This window comes from Coturnix japonica, chromosome 1 (genome assembly GCF_054131305.1).
Source record: "Coturnix japonica strain WE chromosome 1, WE-NBRP24, whole genome shotgun sequence".
Lineage (NCBI taxonomy): Eukaryota > Metazoa > Chordata > Aves > Galliformes > Phasianidae > Coturnix > Coturnix japonica.
Window position 1 is genome coordinate 161,655,782 of NC_140663.1, and position 18,048 is coordinate 161,673,829.

Consider the following 18,048-nt stretch of genomic DNA (forward strand, 5'->3'; position numbering starts at 1 on the left):
TCAATTAAAATTAACAATGTGAAAGAGAAAACTAAATTAGGTTTTCCTGTGAAGCATTTATTTATTGTTCTTCAGAAGCATAAGAAATGTTAATGAGTTTCCTGGCAACATCAGATAGCCAAACACAAGACAAAACTTTGAAAAATATCAGTTTGTCAATATCACTCTTCTACTGGGGGCCTCAAAACTGGAAGCGGTATTATACATACACTGTAATTAGTGCTACGTAAAGGTGGATAATCACTTCTCTTGGTACCTTGCTCTGCCCCTGTTCACACAGCCTGGGACCTGTTGCATTTATTGCTATGGTGGACACTGGCTCACGGTCAGCTTGTGGCCCAGCAACCCAAGGGCCTTCCTCATGGTGCTGTCTCCTGCTTGGTGTCTCAGGCTGGGACTTGTTCTTTCCAGCATCAGGACTTTCCATTTGTCCTTCCTAAACATCATAATTTTGAATCATTCCTGTATCCTGCCTAGGCTCTTCTGAACATCACCCTAGTTCTAAAAGCTTTGATTGGTATCTACAACTTGGTGTCAGCTGCCAACTTGATAAGCATATATTCTTTTATATATTCTTTTACCTTTTCTAAGTCATGATAAAGATGTTAAATAGGAACAGTCTCAAAATATGTTTTTCTGCAACATTTATTATAGGCCTCCATGTAGGTTTCCATGTAGAATACAATGGAGTAATAACTACTGCACAGGCCTTACTGTCCAGCAACCCATCTGGTTGCTCAGCCATCATGTGGGCAACTAAGATATGATAACATTATGGGAGAATGTCAAAAGCCTTGCTGAAGTCAGGTAAATGACATCCAGTGCTCTCTCCTCATCTATAAATCCAAACATTTTGTCACAGCTTGTAATGACATTGATTTATCAGCATTTACCCTTAGTAAATCCATGCTGACTGTCCTCAGTTACCCATTTCACCTTCATGGACCTCGAATTGTCTTCTAAGTGGATGTGCTCCATTATTTTCCAAGGAACTCAGGACTGAGCAACTTGTAATTCCTCAGACTGTCCTGTTGGCTTTTGTTTTTTAGCAGACAACACATCACACTACAATCACATTTCTATTCTTTGGGCACATTGTTATCCCAATTCTCTTTCTTAGATGCTAACAGCACTTCTTTGAATGTTAACTCTGATATCTTCTAAATTATTTCTCATGTTAACAGATACATCCTGTTAAAACAGTTTCCCAGTTCTTAATGAAAACACACATACTATTCTCAAGGGTTGTGACATCTACGTGTACTTAGTACTTATATTAGTCTTGTTCTAGATGATATTTGATATTTCCCTAAATTACCCCATGCAAAGCAGGGCAGTGCAGTTAAGTCAATATTTCACTGGATATATGCTAGGATTACAGATTCTTAGACAGAGAACTAGGAAGAACTTTATAGCCATGGCAGGCATAGTCCACCCATCAGAAGAATGACCTACTTAAGCTGTTATTACACTGGTCTTGTTGCCATGGCATAAGGACATTCAAAAGTTTGACACATTTGGTGCCTTCTTCACAGGTACCTGTTAAAAAGTAGTGGTTCGTGAAAGTGCGGTTTCTGATGCTATTCTGTTAGTCCTGACTATGCTAGAGAATACCTAGTTTCAGACAGAGAATCCAAAGCAACAGAAAATAAATTTATAATCTGATTAAAAAAATATAAATCTAAGCCACATAGGAAACCACTTCAACAATTATTCGTGTACTTTGTGATTCATGATGTACTGGCACTAACTGCTCATCTTCATATGAACTGCCTAACAGAAAAATTATATGTGACCTAAGATATTCCACACTGTAATATGTATGGCAATAACAGTGCTGAAAAGAATTTATGTGGGGGAAGGCACTAGAGGGGAATTCAAGCAGCAGTAATGTATCCATAAGTAGCACTTAAAATTAACCTACTTCCTTTATAGCAAGAGAATGTAGAATATAGAAATGCTTCTAAGAGATAAAAAGCCCTTCATTTAGTAACAGAGGTGTAATAATGACAGATAATGGGGATTTTCTTCACAGCACTCTTTCTTCAATGGCAGAGGCAGAGCTGTAAGGATTTACTATTATTGTTTTTCTTGTAACAAATCTATTCGTATCATCTATGCATCACAACTGCGTGTTTAGGGATGAATCACCTCAGCTTCAATATTCATTGATGCATTTTATTGCATTCTGACTAAAGTTACATCTTGCAGACTTCTGTAAGTTACCCTTCAATTGACTACACACAAAATTACATTATAAATATTAAAACATATATGACAGTGGAAAAATATTACAGTTATTCCTGAATAATACATCTGCTTATCCTCAGGCGTGAAGTGGTATTAATTACCTCTGAGCTTTATTTATTTGGTCAAATAAATTGTTCAGTGTTGGATACTGATAAATAGGAAAAGGAAACTAAGAAAAAAGCCAGAAATCTTTTAACGCTAGTGAATTCCAGCATATGAGAGAAAAACTGCAGCACGTGTATTTATAAACTAAACAGAGACTGTGAGACAACAGTAATACACATTCTTCACAGTGGTTAGAACCCACTTCAATAAAAGGTACCAATAACCTTAATAATTTAAATAGTTATTACTAATACAGACATTACAGATATACATACTCAAAGATAGAACGTAAGTATATATTCGTATGTATATATCAAAGTACAAGTTACAATAGGGAAATAAGAAAGAACCATGTACTGCACACAGAGAAGCTAATGTGCATGTGAAATAAGGGGAGAGACAAGGCAGGAAAAAGAAGAGAATATAAAAATAATGGAAAATTAATACACTTACTGGAGAAAACCACATCACTTTAAGAATCCAAATTGTCAAAGAAAAATTCACAACTAGGATGATTAGCAGGAGTAGAACAAACAGGTAGAGGCAACGCTTTCTCCAACCATAAATTCCAATTTTGTAGACATATTCATTCTTTGGCCTCTCTAGGCTAGTGCCTGGTGTTGTTGTAGTGTATTGTTCACGTACCATCTGCTATGTAAAGAAAAAAAAAGAGACTGCTTAGTTATTTGAGTTAAATTAAATATATGTGTGTAAAAAACAAGGAAAATATAAAGATTTAATTGTATTCACAAGTTACTATAAACTCTCATGATTTTAACTGGAAAGCATTTTCATCATATCTCTGTCAATTTAAAGTCATAACTTTTTGGTACAGACAATGTACTGCTTCAGTACACGAACACTACCAATTATTATTTTCAAGAGGCTCAAATTTATTTTATCCTATATAGTATGTTAACTATTCCCTCCAATTTTCCATAATAGTCTGATTCTTCCTGCACAGAAATTTTAATAGGATCGTATCTACTGCACATAGAACAAAATTATTGCAGTGTAAAAATTCTTCTAGACTTGATAGAAGTGCCTTGCCAAGTATAGCTTCAAGAACACTTCTACATACTCTTTATTCAGTGAAAAATAAAGCATTCTTTCTGTTGCAAAACTTAGCTCTATAATTCTGGAATGACAGAATACATAATCTGTATGTAAAGAAACAAAATGGTTCTTTATAGCAGAAACAATTATTTCTTAATTTGTCATATACAGATATATCATCAGTAACAAAAATTACTTACTTTATTTATACAACTTCCACTTTGTATTACAAGTCTTAAAAAAGTATTTTCTGAATTTAAAGAAATCCTACCAGACTGCAATTCCTTAAAACATAGGGATATTCACCAGTTCCCACCTCTCCGGCACAGAGATCACCAAGAATTCAAAACATTCATTAAAACTAGTATTTCAGACATAAGAATAAAATCTCAGCAGCTGAAGCTGCTTATCAGGAACAGCAATGGGTAACATCTGTCTCATTTCCACTGCTATAAAATGAAGAAAACAACAACAACAACAAAAACCCCCACAACAACCTTGGATATATAGCATAAAATAGGTGTTTTAAGTGCTTCCTATAAGTGAGGTTTTTCAACAGGTATTATGCACCCAAAAAGCAGCCAACTTTTCTACAGTGTAATGTTCATGGATGAGAGTCCCTTCAGATAGGTCCCACACGAGGTATCAATTCAGAACCTACCCCTGGGAATTAGATCACTGTACTCTGCACACACAGTTTTCAAAGTGTGATCAAACTACATCCTTACTTTGCTGCTGAATTACTCTAAATCAGGGAAGAAGTTCCTTCAGGTCTCCTGCAGAGACATCCTGTGTCTGTGACAAGCATGTGGCTCTTAATACTTACCCCCATCTTTAGAATTACATCATTTTTATTTGTTTCTATAGCTTCCTATCAAGCCACAAACCAGAGAAAATAAGTTTACAAGTAAACAGAACATATGCAGCATTCATCTTATTTCTGTGTTTACACTCGAAAACCTTTCAAAAGTTACAGTTTATGTTTATTCATAATAAAAATGAGACTTGATAATCAGCAGCTCATAATGTAAGTGTGCTAAAGCAATGGTCTCAATAATTTGTTGCTGTTATCAGTCCCAGTTGCTCATGTTAATGTGCAGGCAAATGTTTTCTTGTGTGGAAAATAGTGAAGATGGTATAACAACTTATTAGTGGAAAACAACAGATTCTGAAGTGACTTAAAATAACAATACTGCAAAACAGTGCAGATTTATATATGGCATTCATATGCACTGCCTGAACTACATTTGCTTAAATCTACCTGATTATATTTTCCTGTTCTGTGCACTATTCAGGCACCTAGTACTGATTATAAGATGCTATTCATATATGAGTTACTACTTCTTTTGCTGTTGCCCAGCTAACTACCATATAACAAATCAAGTCACTAACACAGGACTTCCTATATTAAATCTAATTTACCATTCTCTGCCAACCAAGACAAACTGGGACAATTACACATATGACAGACTAAACAAAATACTTAGAAAAGCTTTTTTTCCCTTGTGTTCATCTAAATCCCTCTTGAAAACTGTAACTAACAGCATAGGATGCACTAACTGCTAACTTCTGACAAAAACAGATATGCTTGGAGAAATAACTCGCAGAGTTTTTGCTCAGATACAGTATCATAGGACTGCCCAATATCCTAACATCGGGGATCCTCTGAGTTTCTTATTGTTTCCTTTAGTACACACATGGTAAATGTCAGTATAACAAGAAACAAGACTGATGGCAGCTACAGAAATTCTGTAGTAACAGAATTTCTCCTCAAGACAGTCTGCTTGTTGGTTTGAGCAGAAAAAAAACCAAACACCTTCTAAGAATACTAACAGGGTTATTTCAGTAGGGTGGAAGGAAAAGGGATCTCTATTCTGAAACTGCATAATCTCATGAAGTTAGCTGAGCTTTCAAAAAGTCTTTAGGTGGAGCACCTAGGCTTTTCCTTGTGTGTCTGTTCTCTACATCCTCAAGATGAATTCCTCAGTAGGAACATAATCTGATAAAGAATAAATTAATTCTCTGATCTTCATGTTCTTACGTCAGTCTCACCACAGCGGTCTCTGAGGCTGGGATTCATTTTGCCAGGAAATATCAACAGCTAAGACTTCAGTATCTGAGCCAGACAACTCGGACTCTTTTTATGGTCAGTGAGATAAATCCACTCCTGCTAGGAATTATTTATCTGAATTACTTTAGATGTATATGTTAGACATGCAATGAACTGCACCTGAAACGCGGTAACTTTTCTGCATAAAAAGGACGAATACAGAGTGCCTGGGATGACTTGCACCTCCTCATACATACACACTTTAGACGTAAGCATTTGGTCAAATCAATCGCAACAGGAATGGCTTCTAGAAGCATTTAACAGGAAGATGGAACTCACTTGATTCCTGTTTTCCTCAGTTCTGTTTTCAATCTGTCATAAAATGTGTATTGTGTGAGTGGAGGGTTTTATACATAATCTATTATGTACTGCTGTTTAATGAGGCAAGGTTAAAAACCATTATGCATTTCACCAAAAAAAAACAACCCAAAAAACAAACAAAAAAAACCAACTGAGTTTTGTGATTGCTTTCAGCCCTTCAGAAATTCCACAGGGGACATCTCCCAGTGCAGTTTTGGTCCCTGCACAAATTATTTTTTCTTGAGAGAAAAGGGTTCTATCATTCCCGAGCATTAGGACTGCTGGAAATTGCTTTGGTCCTAACAAAAGAATAGTGCTGTCCTAGGCAATGGCCTGCTTTGAAATACATAGAACTTTTCTAATTAGTATAACATTCCATGATTTCTAAGAGAATTAGTGGCCCAGTAACAAGCAATTAAAGGTGAAATGCTATAAGAATTTATACTGTTGGACGTCCTTCTCTAGAGGAATCAACAACTCCGAGTTTTGTAATGAATGATGATACTGACTTTCAAGAGATAAAATTACGTAGAATAACCTTAGGTTTGTTTGAAGAAATCAAAGAGAAATTCCTTTATGGCCTGGAGTTGTTTTAAGAAGCTGAACTGAAAGGAAAAACCCTAAATGGAGATATTTCATAGCTGTCTGGGGAAGTCTCGTACTTGAAAACACTGCATGTAGCACACAAAATTCATACCTGTTGGAGTACACGTGTAAGCTGCTGATGAAATAGCTGCGTATTCTTTACGCTTTGATACTAAGGCTGCCTTCTGGAAATGTGTAGCCATGAAAGAACATTACCTTGAACCTATTCCATATTTTTATGAAGCTTGATTTGGAGACTAGCCTCTGTGATTTTCATGATTCAGAGGCCCAGGAATCCAGGACTTTTTTAATATTAATATCCAGATATGGAAAGACTGTCCATCACTAATGATACTGTGGCCTTAAGGTCAGTTTGGGCCTCAAGTTCAAAAGCTATTCTGCTATCTCTGGAATATTTAATGTTTTGATATTGCATACTTATCAGTAAGCCCACTCAGGTTAATCATGTTATTTTCAGGAATTAGTTATGTGTAATCACAGTTATGTGCTTACTGAAGACAAAATACTATTTTAATTGAAATATATGTTTTTGTTTCTGTTTTTGTTCTTTAATTGGAAAAAAAAAAAAAGTAAAAATATGCTTTCACTAGTTTTGTTCACAAAAACCTGTCTTTTTCCGACCCAAACCATTCTATGATTAGATCATTATGATTATTCTGTATTAATTGTCATTTTCTCATACAAAAAGCAATAATAATAAGCAATTGGAAAACAAAATTTTAAATATAAAACTGTTTTATTTCACTAATACATTAAACAACTATAATTCTATTGATAATTATACAGTTATAATCATTTTACATCTCTGGACTGTTTGTGACTATACTGGGACTTTCAGCAAAAAGAGGAAAAGCTTCACACTGAAAAACCCCTTTTCAAGTTGAAATTAAGAAGAACTGGTGAAGTCTTGCAAATTTGCACCAGTGATATTCATACAATACACATTCTTCTGAAAAAAACAAACAAACAAACCACATCAATCATTGGAGCTTCTCCTCTTTTTACATTTAGTATATTTATTTGCATGCAAGAAGAACATGTATGAGAGGCTGAAAGAGGGGATAGAATGCAAAACTACAGCAGTTAGTAGAAAGACCATTTGAATCATTTTACCATTCCTTAAATTCTTTTGTCATTTTGAACAAACTGTAAAGTGAAATAAAGTCACATGTCAACTCAGGCAAGTGAAAACTATTTTACAGACTGCATACAGTATCTTCATGGAACATTATCTTCATTAAAGCTTTTATATAACACATCGAGCTAGATTTGTATTGTTATATAGTATGAACATCAGAAGTACATTAAGACTGACTTCACAATTCGGTGGCATTCACGCATGTAATAAGAGGCACACTACTGCCTTTTTGGGGACCGAAGAGTTCACTGATGAAGAAACAGAAATAGCTTAGCACTGCTGTAGCATTTTCCTGCCAGAGGAAAAACCTGATGTTGATAGAAAAAGTAGAAGTAATCAGGAAGCTCTGGAACCCATATGGAAATGCTTCCAATTCACATTCAGACAGACATTGAAGTTCAGATTGTTATGATCAGATGAAAAGTTTCTAATTCCTTTCAAACTTCTCTCATTCTAAAATCATATATTTAATCTTAGCTGATTTGATTTGCTATGATTGTATACATGTATTATTATATGGTATATTAGTTTCAATTGTAAACTAATGTCATCAGCTTACAAGAGCTGGATCCCTGTGGCATAATTTGTGGAAGTGGGCAGAGAAATTCACATGGCTGAGCTGACTGTTTGCATACCTTGCAGTGAAAATGTACGTAATAATCTTGAGATTATTATAATTTATATCTTTATACTGAAGTAATAAATGAGAAGTAGTCACTGACAGTGTGGAATGATGGGCTACAATAAAAATTATTTGTTGAATATCTGTGTACTTCTCAATCTCACTTATGGTAAAAATATTTTTCAAGTGTTTTCCATTTTTCCATTTGATTTATGTCCCTGCCTTAACGTAGTCTCCAGACATTAAGTAAATCAGAAAAAAATCACTGTCGCAATACTTCATTCAGATTCAGAGGACCAGGCAAGTTCTAAAATACTGTTTGGACTCCTTTTATGTGTTTTTACATCTGACCTAATGAAAAGAGATAAAAATTCTATCTTTTTTTTTTCCCACGTGATACGACTAGTGTGTTATTACTTCTAATAACTTCTCTTGCTTTTAAACTTAGCTATTCTGGTTTACCCTCTTGGTCCATCTAAACATCTTTTTAGTATGTATTTACCATGAGAATCCAACACAATACTTCACAGAATCACAGAATCACAGAATTGTAGGGGTTGGAAGGGACCTCTAGAGATCATCGAGTCCAACCCCCCTGCCAAAGAAGGCTCCCTACACCATGTCACACAGGAAGGCATCCAGGCGGGTCTTAAATATCTCCAGAGAAGGAGACTCCACCACCTCCCTGGGCAGCCTGTTCCAGTGCTCCGTCACCCTCACTGTAAAGAAGTTCTTGCGCACATTTGTGCGGAACTTCCTATGCTGTACTTTCATCCCATTACCCCTAGTCCTGTCCCCACGCACTACTGAAAAGAGACCAGACTCACCACTATGGCTCCCACACCTCAGGTATTTATAAACCTGGATCAAGTCCCCTCTCAGCCTTCTTTTCTCAAGGCTAAACAGACCCAGTTCCCTAAGTCTCTCCTCATAGGGGAGATGCTCCAGGCTCTTCACCATCTTAGTGGCCCTCCGCTGGACTCTTTCCAAGAGATCCCTGTCTTTTTTGTACTGGGGATCCCAGAACTGGACACAGTATTCCAGATGAGGCCTCACCAGGGCAGAGTAGAGGGGGAGGATCACCTCCTTCGACCTGCTGGACACGCTCTTTTTAATGCACCCCAGTATGCCATTGGCTTTTTTGGCTACAAGGGCACACTGCTGGCTCATGGTTAATCTGTCGTCCACCAGGACGCCCAGGTCCCTCTCAGCAGAGCTCCTCTCCAGCAGGTCTTCCCCCAGCCTGTACTGGTGCATGCAATTATTTCTACTTCCAAATGGTCAGACTGCTTCCTCTTCATGTAATGTCCCCTTTTAAAGTTAAGAACAATGGTTAAGATTCTTTGGCTCTGGCTGTGCCATCAAAGATATCTGCTCTAACATCAATATCGCCATTGTTACAATACACCCCTTGACAACAACATGAAAGAAACTCTGTGCACTGATCAGAATTAAGTCAGGAAATGACTCTGCTTCTTGAGGCACTACTTCTGAAAACAGTCATTGATGGGATTGTAAACTGTAGTCTGGTTATTGGATCTAATTACAACATTTATACCATGAATGTAAAAGAAAAAAAAATAAAATTGGTTTTTCTGATATTGTTTCTGATCTACTACAGCAAACCCAGGTAGGGTCACTGGCAATGCAGTCTTTATTATTTAGTTTCTACTAATTAATTAATAAATTAACAATTAAATGTTATTATTAATAACTGCATTGCTATATCCCAAAATAATACAAAATGAATATTATGTTCATATTATTAATGATAAAATTATTATTCTATCCAGCTTGCACAATTCAGGAATTAAGCAATCAATCTAATTGATATAAATGCTTCATATGTGTTATAGTAAACTACTGTGAACACATTACTACTTGCATGTCCCATTCTGTATTTCCTATATGCGTATATCTTAGTGTTACCATTGACGTTTTTCTTTCAGTTACATTTTTAATATGACTATAAAACTTCATTTAGTTCCTTAGCTTCCTTAAAGTAAAGCATTTTAATTATTCTATTTTATTTTGAAGCTACAAAACCATGTATAGTTTTCCTTTATTTCCCATTTTCATACTGACAGCTTATGTTTTACTCTATAGATGGGAAATATGTGGTTTTTATGACTTCCCTCTTCATATCACACCAACACGTGCTCCTTTGCATTTTTCAGCTTTCTCTCAATCTTGTTTAAAAAGCTTTAGCCTTTTAAAAGTATCATATACCTGGTTCCATTTCCATTAAAATGAATATGCCATTTATTTTACTCATACCTTCTGTTCTGCCTTAATCATGTTCTTTCTATATGGCCTTGCACAGAGGAGTAAAAATATTTTAAAAGATTGTTACCATGGAAGTCCTAGTGTTCAGTTATCCATTTCTTAGTCTAAACTTTGCTCCCAGAATCTATTAGCTACCTTTCTAGGCTCAGTAAATTCAGTCTTTCAGTTTCAAGGTCATAGACATGCACCTTCTCTTAGGTCTAGCTGACTGAATCAGCAGTTTTCCTCAAAACACTGTTGCCTTCCTTCACCTATCAGACCAATACACAAAGTAAGGTTTCTTAAATATTTATAGAAGACACAAATTATCATATAGGTCCTCAGCTCACCTCCAAGTTACTTGCTGAACAGCAGGTTGAACTACTTTTGATGAAGCTTCCTCAGTCTCGCATACAACACTGGAATTACTGATGTTACAGATACATTCACAGTCAAGAAATGCTTTACATTCTTTCATCCTTGTAAAAATGCTGGATATATGACTTCGACATATCTTCATTCTAACTGCTGTAGTTGGATTTGGTAAGAAAGGAAAAACAAAAAAAGATGGATTAACTAGCTACTATGGAGCTAGTCTAATATGTGGTTCTCTTGCAGCTACAGAGAAGTATTTTACTACTATTCACTTAACTAAGGTTTTATGCTTAATGAGATGTTCTGCCTCCAGCATATAAATATACTGCATTTCCCGAGAGAGCAGGAAGTTTCATTCTTCTTAAGTACTGCCAACATATGTGGATGAGAAAATGGTGATTTCCAGTTTAATATAACAACTTAAATTTTTTTTCAACATGATAATATTCCTTCTGCTCTCCCAAAGTACAGACACCCTTTAGGATTGTAATAGTGAAGTCTGATGTCTGTAGACAGATGCAGCTTAATTTAACATCTTTGGTGACATACTTGCCAAAGTTTTTGTAGGGAGGCAACTTGTTTCTCTGAATGTTGACTCTATTAGAAACCTGATGTTAAGAGGTTAGAAAAATGAAGAGCTCAGGTAAGATACAATATGCAGAAATTCCATCACACCACCCTCTTTCTCCAGCCCTAATAGAGAACTACTTAAAATTTCTTATTCTGTCTTGCAAATGGATCTGGAAGAGGATTGAGTCACTTCAGCTTTCAATTACTGATAAGCATGCAGAAACATTGCAGAGGAGACTCTGGTCTCAGTAATAGGTGTTAAGCCTTGTGGGGCTTCTTAGTATAACCTTCCCTTCCTCTTAAATGAAGGAAGGGGAAACAAGAGATCTACACTTGATTGCCTAAGATGCTTACATGCTGGCACTGTCTCACTGTTGGGAATTCTCTACCTGTGCTGATTCCGTAAATATACATGCTTTTACAACATGTTGCCCAATCCATGATTTATTTTAGTAGCATTTGTAAATGATTGTTTACATGGGTAGACAGTGATAGGACAAGGGGGAATGGTCTTAAACTGAGACAGGAGAGGTTTAGGTTAGATATCAGACACAAGTTTTTCACATGGAGAGTGGGACACACTGGAACGGGTTGCCCAAGGAGGTTGTGGATGCCCTGGAGGCATTCAAGGCCAGGCTGGATGTGGCTCTGGGCAGCCTGGTCTGGTGGTTGGTGACCTTGCCCATAGCAAGGGAGCTGAAATTAGATGATCATTATGGCCCTTTTCAACCCAGGCCATTCTATGATTCTATGATTCTATGATTCTATGATGCTATGATTCTATGATTCTATGATTCTATGATTCTGTTTTAGGGAAATACTGTTCATTGGTCATCTACTCAAAAGAACAAGAAGATAGTTAGATGTCATAAATGGAGCACATTTTAGAAAACTGAAATTAAGAACTCTTAATGTATTTGCCCATTATGTGAGAAACTGATGAGAATTACAGCTGTCTTTTGAGACAATGGGAGAAAAATTGAGCATCACGCTCAAGCCCAGATCCTGAAAAGCTACTCAGCTCAGGATCCAACATTAATTCTACTGGAAATGAATTCCAGTGAACTCACAAACTTGAAATTGCTTTCTGATCTTCCAGACACATACAGCTGCATACTTTGGGTTCAGAAGTCCTCCAAAGGCTATTTATTAGTGGAGAACACATAAACACTGTCAATTCCAATATCATAACATTCAACCATCATCTCCTGACTTGGTGCACTGCCACTCCTTCGCACATCCCATCCCTTTCCTATATCTGTTATTGAAAATGATGAACAAGTCAAGAAGAGAAGGAAAGACTAATTACTATTTAAGAAGTCTTCAGGAGGATAAGGAAATACAGTGAGAGGAGCATGCTGCACAGCTTATAGTCAAAAAGGAAAAGGCAACTCGCACTGCTTTTGCTGGGAAGCCTGAAGTACAGTGGGGATATTCCCTTTATAGTGGAGATGCACCTCAGGAATAGCAGCCTGAAAAGAAAACACAGCATTTCACTTACATTTATTATTTTAGATGATGGTACTTGTAGGGTTCTGCGCCTCAGCAATGCCTGACAAATACAAGAGTGAATCAAAGGGGGATGACTATTCATCCTGTTTTCATTCCTTTTCTTGTTAATAAAGGAAAATAATAATAAGAGGAAATAAGAACTAAATATGAATGCAGAAAACATTACTATAAAAAAAAACCAACAAAACAAAAACAACAAAACAAACTTTCTTGGAAGCTGTAATAATCCTATCTTCAATAATTAAAACATCAGTTGTACTTTTGAATGATAAAGAATAAAGACTCTTAAAAATCCTTCAATAATAAAGTCTCCTTCTTAATTAACAAACAAGGTATTCTGTGATAACTTACAAAATAAACACAATGTAAAAAAACACCTAAATGAATTGAAAGAGCAAGCAACACCACAGTTAAATCCAACCCTGATGCTAAGAGAAACAGACAAGTCCTTAAATGATAAATTTAAGCTCTGCAGCACCTATCTCGAGACAGACAGATGAAAGGAAGAAGGCAAGGAATACAGAGAGCTAACACGTCCTTAAGAAAAACAGCAACAGCACACGCAGACAGCCACTGAAGCTAGAAGAATCTTGCTTCTCCCTTCTCTTAGAAGTTAATAGAAATCCTGTCTTTATGGAAAATAAGAATAGTGAACATTTCGTCTACTGAGGAAATGGATTTCTCACTAAAAAGGACAAAACAAAATTAAAAGCCCAAGGATGATTTGAGGATTTCATATATTTTCTATCTATAAATAACAAAATGATAGTCCTTACAGGATTATAAATTGCACTGAGAACTGAACACTGCATGCTCTCTTATTCTGATCGTTTGATCTTTCCAGGTATCACAAAGCTTTCCTTTGGGCCCTCTGGGGTGTTATTCTCTGTAAGTAGTACAGCTTTACAGTGTGATCTGGGTATTAGCTGACACTCCAAGAAGAGAAACAGACAGGAGATGGCTACAAAATTACTGAACTTTTACTATAATTTCACTGAGGTCGTTTTTGTTCACTAGGATTTTAGTTATTTTAGTCAGTGACAGTTAAATTATTCTCTTATTCAGAAGAGACAGGCACACTACACAATGCAGATAAGGCCTTTCTGTTCAGTCCTTAATACGGTAACTCATTGGAACAGTCTGGCACTGAATTCTTAGATTAGTTTGCAAGTAATTTGGTGGAAAACATTCTGAATAAGATAATGAATTCTAGAATTTTCTATAACTTTAGACATGTAAAATCGAGCGACTGTTTTAATTATCAGAAAAAAATGATATCTGCCTTGCTTCTTTGAGGAGCCTGTCTCTACATACACCTCTCCTCTCCTTGTTTGGCTTTTGCTTACACTACTTTTAAATCAAGTCTTCCTTTGTCTTTCCTATGAACACCAGCAGAGGTATAGGAAAATATCTCACTGAGACCATAGATTCTTATGGGTGAAAGGACCTCAGCTCTCATCTCCACCCAAACCTATTTCAGGGAAAACCGTGCTTTAGTTCTGTGAGCAGAACTCACAAGATTTGCTGAAACATTTATTTCATGTATGCTGAACTATGATCTTACGGGTTCAAAGAGAGTTCAGACAGGCTTTCAAAGGGTATAAAATGCATACTTGTTTTGGTGCATATTGTCATTTATTTGCTGACGTTTTTTGTGCAAAGAATTCCCCTACCTTACATCAAGAATAGTAAACCTGCCAGGGTTAAGGCATGCACTGTGGATATCATCAGGTTCAGCTGACAGCAGCAGGTTCAGCTGACAGCAAAGTCTCTTGGAATGGCTCAGCCTTTGCCACCTGGCTCTCTGCCAGGCATGACCAGGGCCACTTTTTGACCATATGATGGGGACAGGAGAAATGAGGACTCCCAGTAGAGCGCTGTGTTTTTCTGGGGATGAAAATTAGTTGCACAGATGCAAGCTGTGTCATGCCATTTGCCTTCAAAGCTGAGGATTAGCCTTTACTAGCACATATGTGGCTTACTCCAAACAAAGATGAAATTCAGCTATGGACAAGTGAATATTGTCCTTATTGTCCATTTGGGAAATTATTTCTCCCTCATTGGTTTGTGTTAACAAGAGCTTGTGATAACATTTAAGTGCTCTTAATTACATGCACTGAATTGAGTAGTAAGAAGTTCCAAAGCAGTAAGCAGCAATTATTGTCCTATATAGAATAAATTCAATGGACATTTCACTAACTTTCTTTTGAGCAAACTACCAAGATTATGGAAGGCCGTCGTGGTGAACAAGAACGCCATCTGCTACACAGTTATAAATCTACTCAGAAAAAAGCTCCTGACTCTGTAAGAAAGAATAATCAATCATCTGAAATTTTTCAGATTAGACAGAGAGATTTTCAGAGGTTTTATCACCTCACAACAGTTCAGAGGAAGTGAACTGTTGTGTGTGACGTGGTAGTTTCATCAGGCTGTGCAGCCTGGCAAACAGTTTGACATTTCAGATGTTTCATGACATTCAAATTCTTACTCTCCATACCATATTTTCGCACCACAATTTGTTGCACCTGCAAAAGCACTACATTCAGACCTGGAAGAAAGCGCCAGACACAAAAATAAGGAAATGCGAGACTGCCATTCATTCCCAGACAGCTCTATGGAACTATTTCTGTATTCTCACCTATTAAAATCTCTGCTGTCCTCCAGAGAAAAATCTCTTGCAGTGATATTTATAGTATCATTAGTAAGTCTTGAAACCTACAGCAACTACAGAAAATATCTATTTTTAAGAAATTACATTTGTTCTTTAAGACTGCAAATATGAGTGACAATAGAATGAGCCCACAGTATGTCTAGAAGTTTAAACTTAATCCTAAACTGGATGACACATTAGAATTCTGTCTACTTTATAGTGGCTTGCATGTCTTTAGGTATTGCTGACATGAAGGAGCTTATTTGCATACCTGACAAAATGGATGCTTCCTGTGTAAAGTTAAACTTTACAGACAAGATCTGTAGTTTGTTACTCTCAGTTGCAGAGAAGGCAAGTTATTCGTGTACAATATAATTTAATTTCTTAAGGACAAAGACTATTATATGAAACCAAGAATTGTTTTTGGGCTTCCACTTTTCCTTTAATGAAAACACCACCAGCAATCTCAAAGCACTAGCAGGCACAAGTATTTTTTTACATCTTTTTCCCAGCCACTTGTTATCCTGTTTCTGGCTAGTTATAGACTGAAGTAAAGTGGGACAGATGCACAAAGTGAATTCGGTGTCTGGGATCCAGGGTTGCAGGAGGAATGGGACATCTTGGCTATGGGTTCTGAATATCCTGAAAGGCTGAAAGTTCTTTACAGACGTGAAGAAAAGGAAAGCAGTCCCTCTGCTGGAGACAAGTTATTAAAGAATGCCTGCTGCCGTCCTCTCATGTAGATCTCTACCAAACAAGAAAACTTCTAGAAACTGTAAAAAAATTATTTAAGAAAATCAATTGCATGTTTTTAATTTCTAGGTGTGCGATCATTTCTGTGACACAACAATAATCACCATCAAGGCCAAAATGAGTCTTGAAGAAATTCTGTTCTCATTGTAATTTATGCTTTACAAGGAGCAGAGCTTTCAGGAAAAGTCCTTTAAAATTATCTATAATGTTGTCCCCAGGAAAAGTATTTTACGTCCTCTGTGCTGCAAGAGGCACTGTCTGTGACAGCATAAAGAAGTAGCTCTATTTAAGTACATAAAAGCATATGAATTGCTGTAACCTTTTCTCTTTTTCTGTGCTTGCTTCTACTTTTATTAAAATGCTAACTACTACTAGGAAGAATGCTGCTGTCTCTCTACAGGCATACTCCCAGTTCATACAGTAGACTTCAGTACAGTGACAAAACAGATACAAAGACAACTCCATTCTCGAGTGCAGTTCACTGTTGGCTGAGAAGCTTGAAAAGCTGTGCATTAGCCCTGTTAAATGATTAGATACATTATCTAGAGATATTTTGCAGTTATGCAAAAACACAAAAGATGAACATAGCAAGATGGTTTCACCAATATGCTACTTTTTGAATTAAACTAACAGGAAAGATGAAAAAGTTACAAAACACATATCTTTCCATTAGCTGTACAAATAATTAATGTAATAAATAAATAAAAGCTAGGATTGCACGTAAAGTACACACACATTCCAAAGCATACTGAGAATTAGATCTCTCATTCAACATTTATGCACCTTTTGTACCTCAAAGTTGATTTTTTTATATAAAGTACTTTAATGGAAATGGAAATAAAAATAAGCAGTTAATACTGAAGCCTAAGTTTACAATTAAATTTTATTTACATCACTAGATCAAATACTGCAATGTGAACAGTAGGATTTTGCATACTTCTGCATTTTAAATATGCTACTTTGGGAAAATGGAAAACAACTTCTGTTAGGGTCAAAAGGACAAGCACATTACAAACTCCAGGAAGCATGGCCCTAGCATCTAAAGTCATTTTTTGGACTAACAACGGAAAAAAAACATCTACAGAACACATGTGTAATTTGTTATTTTAAGCTCAGATTAGACAGTTTATTTGCTGATCAACTACTGAGAATGTTGCCAAACATGCCCATCAGTTTTTGTAGTCTGAGATTTTACCAGAGGGCCAACCCTGAAGATAAGAAAACTTGGAATATTTTATCAGGAAGCTCTAATATCTGGTGTCTGATACTTTTAAATCTATTACAATTTTATTTTCAATTTGGACCATAAACAAAGAGCATCCAACAAGTTCCAGAGCTTTTGCACCCATTCTACAGTTTATGAAAACAGAATTAGACATGTAAGGTCTATTGCCTAAACTGTTCCTTGTAGATTTAAAGAAAATTACAGGCCATTCTGAAGTACGGGTCTTGATATGCTGTTAGGAAAGATTCATTGCTTCTTATGTGCATGCTCAGCTTGTTTACTACTTGTGTTACAGGTTGAACTAGACTTGTCAAGAGAGGAACTACTTCCCGGTATGGTGAATTCTAATGTAAATATTTCTCCAGGAAGAGAAAAAACTGCAAATTACACTTTTCTAAATTCTGGTTCAGGAAAAGTCCGTGCAACTTTCTAAGTGCAATTTTGTTACATCGTAGATTTCAAAGCCAGTAGGAAACCTTTTAGAACATTTTTACATTAGATCCTAATAAAA

General features: G+C 36.3%; 1 protein-coding gene across 8 annotated transcripts in view; it reads right to left on the reverse strand.

Moving 5' to 3' along the window:
• The window catches only part of SGCG (sarcoglycan gamma), a 103,599-nt gene that overhangs the window by 50,027 nt on the left and 35,524 nt on the right, over positions 1 to 18,048 (reverse strand). For 2 of the 8 annotated variants that reach the window (XM_015852142.3, XM_015852139.2), the window contains one exon: positions 2,809 to 3,003. In XM_015852142.3, the coding sequence (XP_015707628.1) occupies positions 2,809 to 3,003 (195 nt within the window). Of the gene's footprint in view, positions 1 to 2,808; positions 3,007 to 6,518; positions 6,664 to 18,048 lie in introns of those variants that run through there. The other 6 variants (XM_015852141.2, XM_015852134.2, XM_015852144.3 and 3 more) reach the window with 5 other exon arrangements.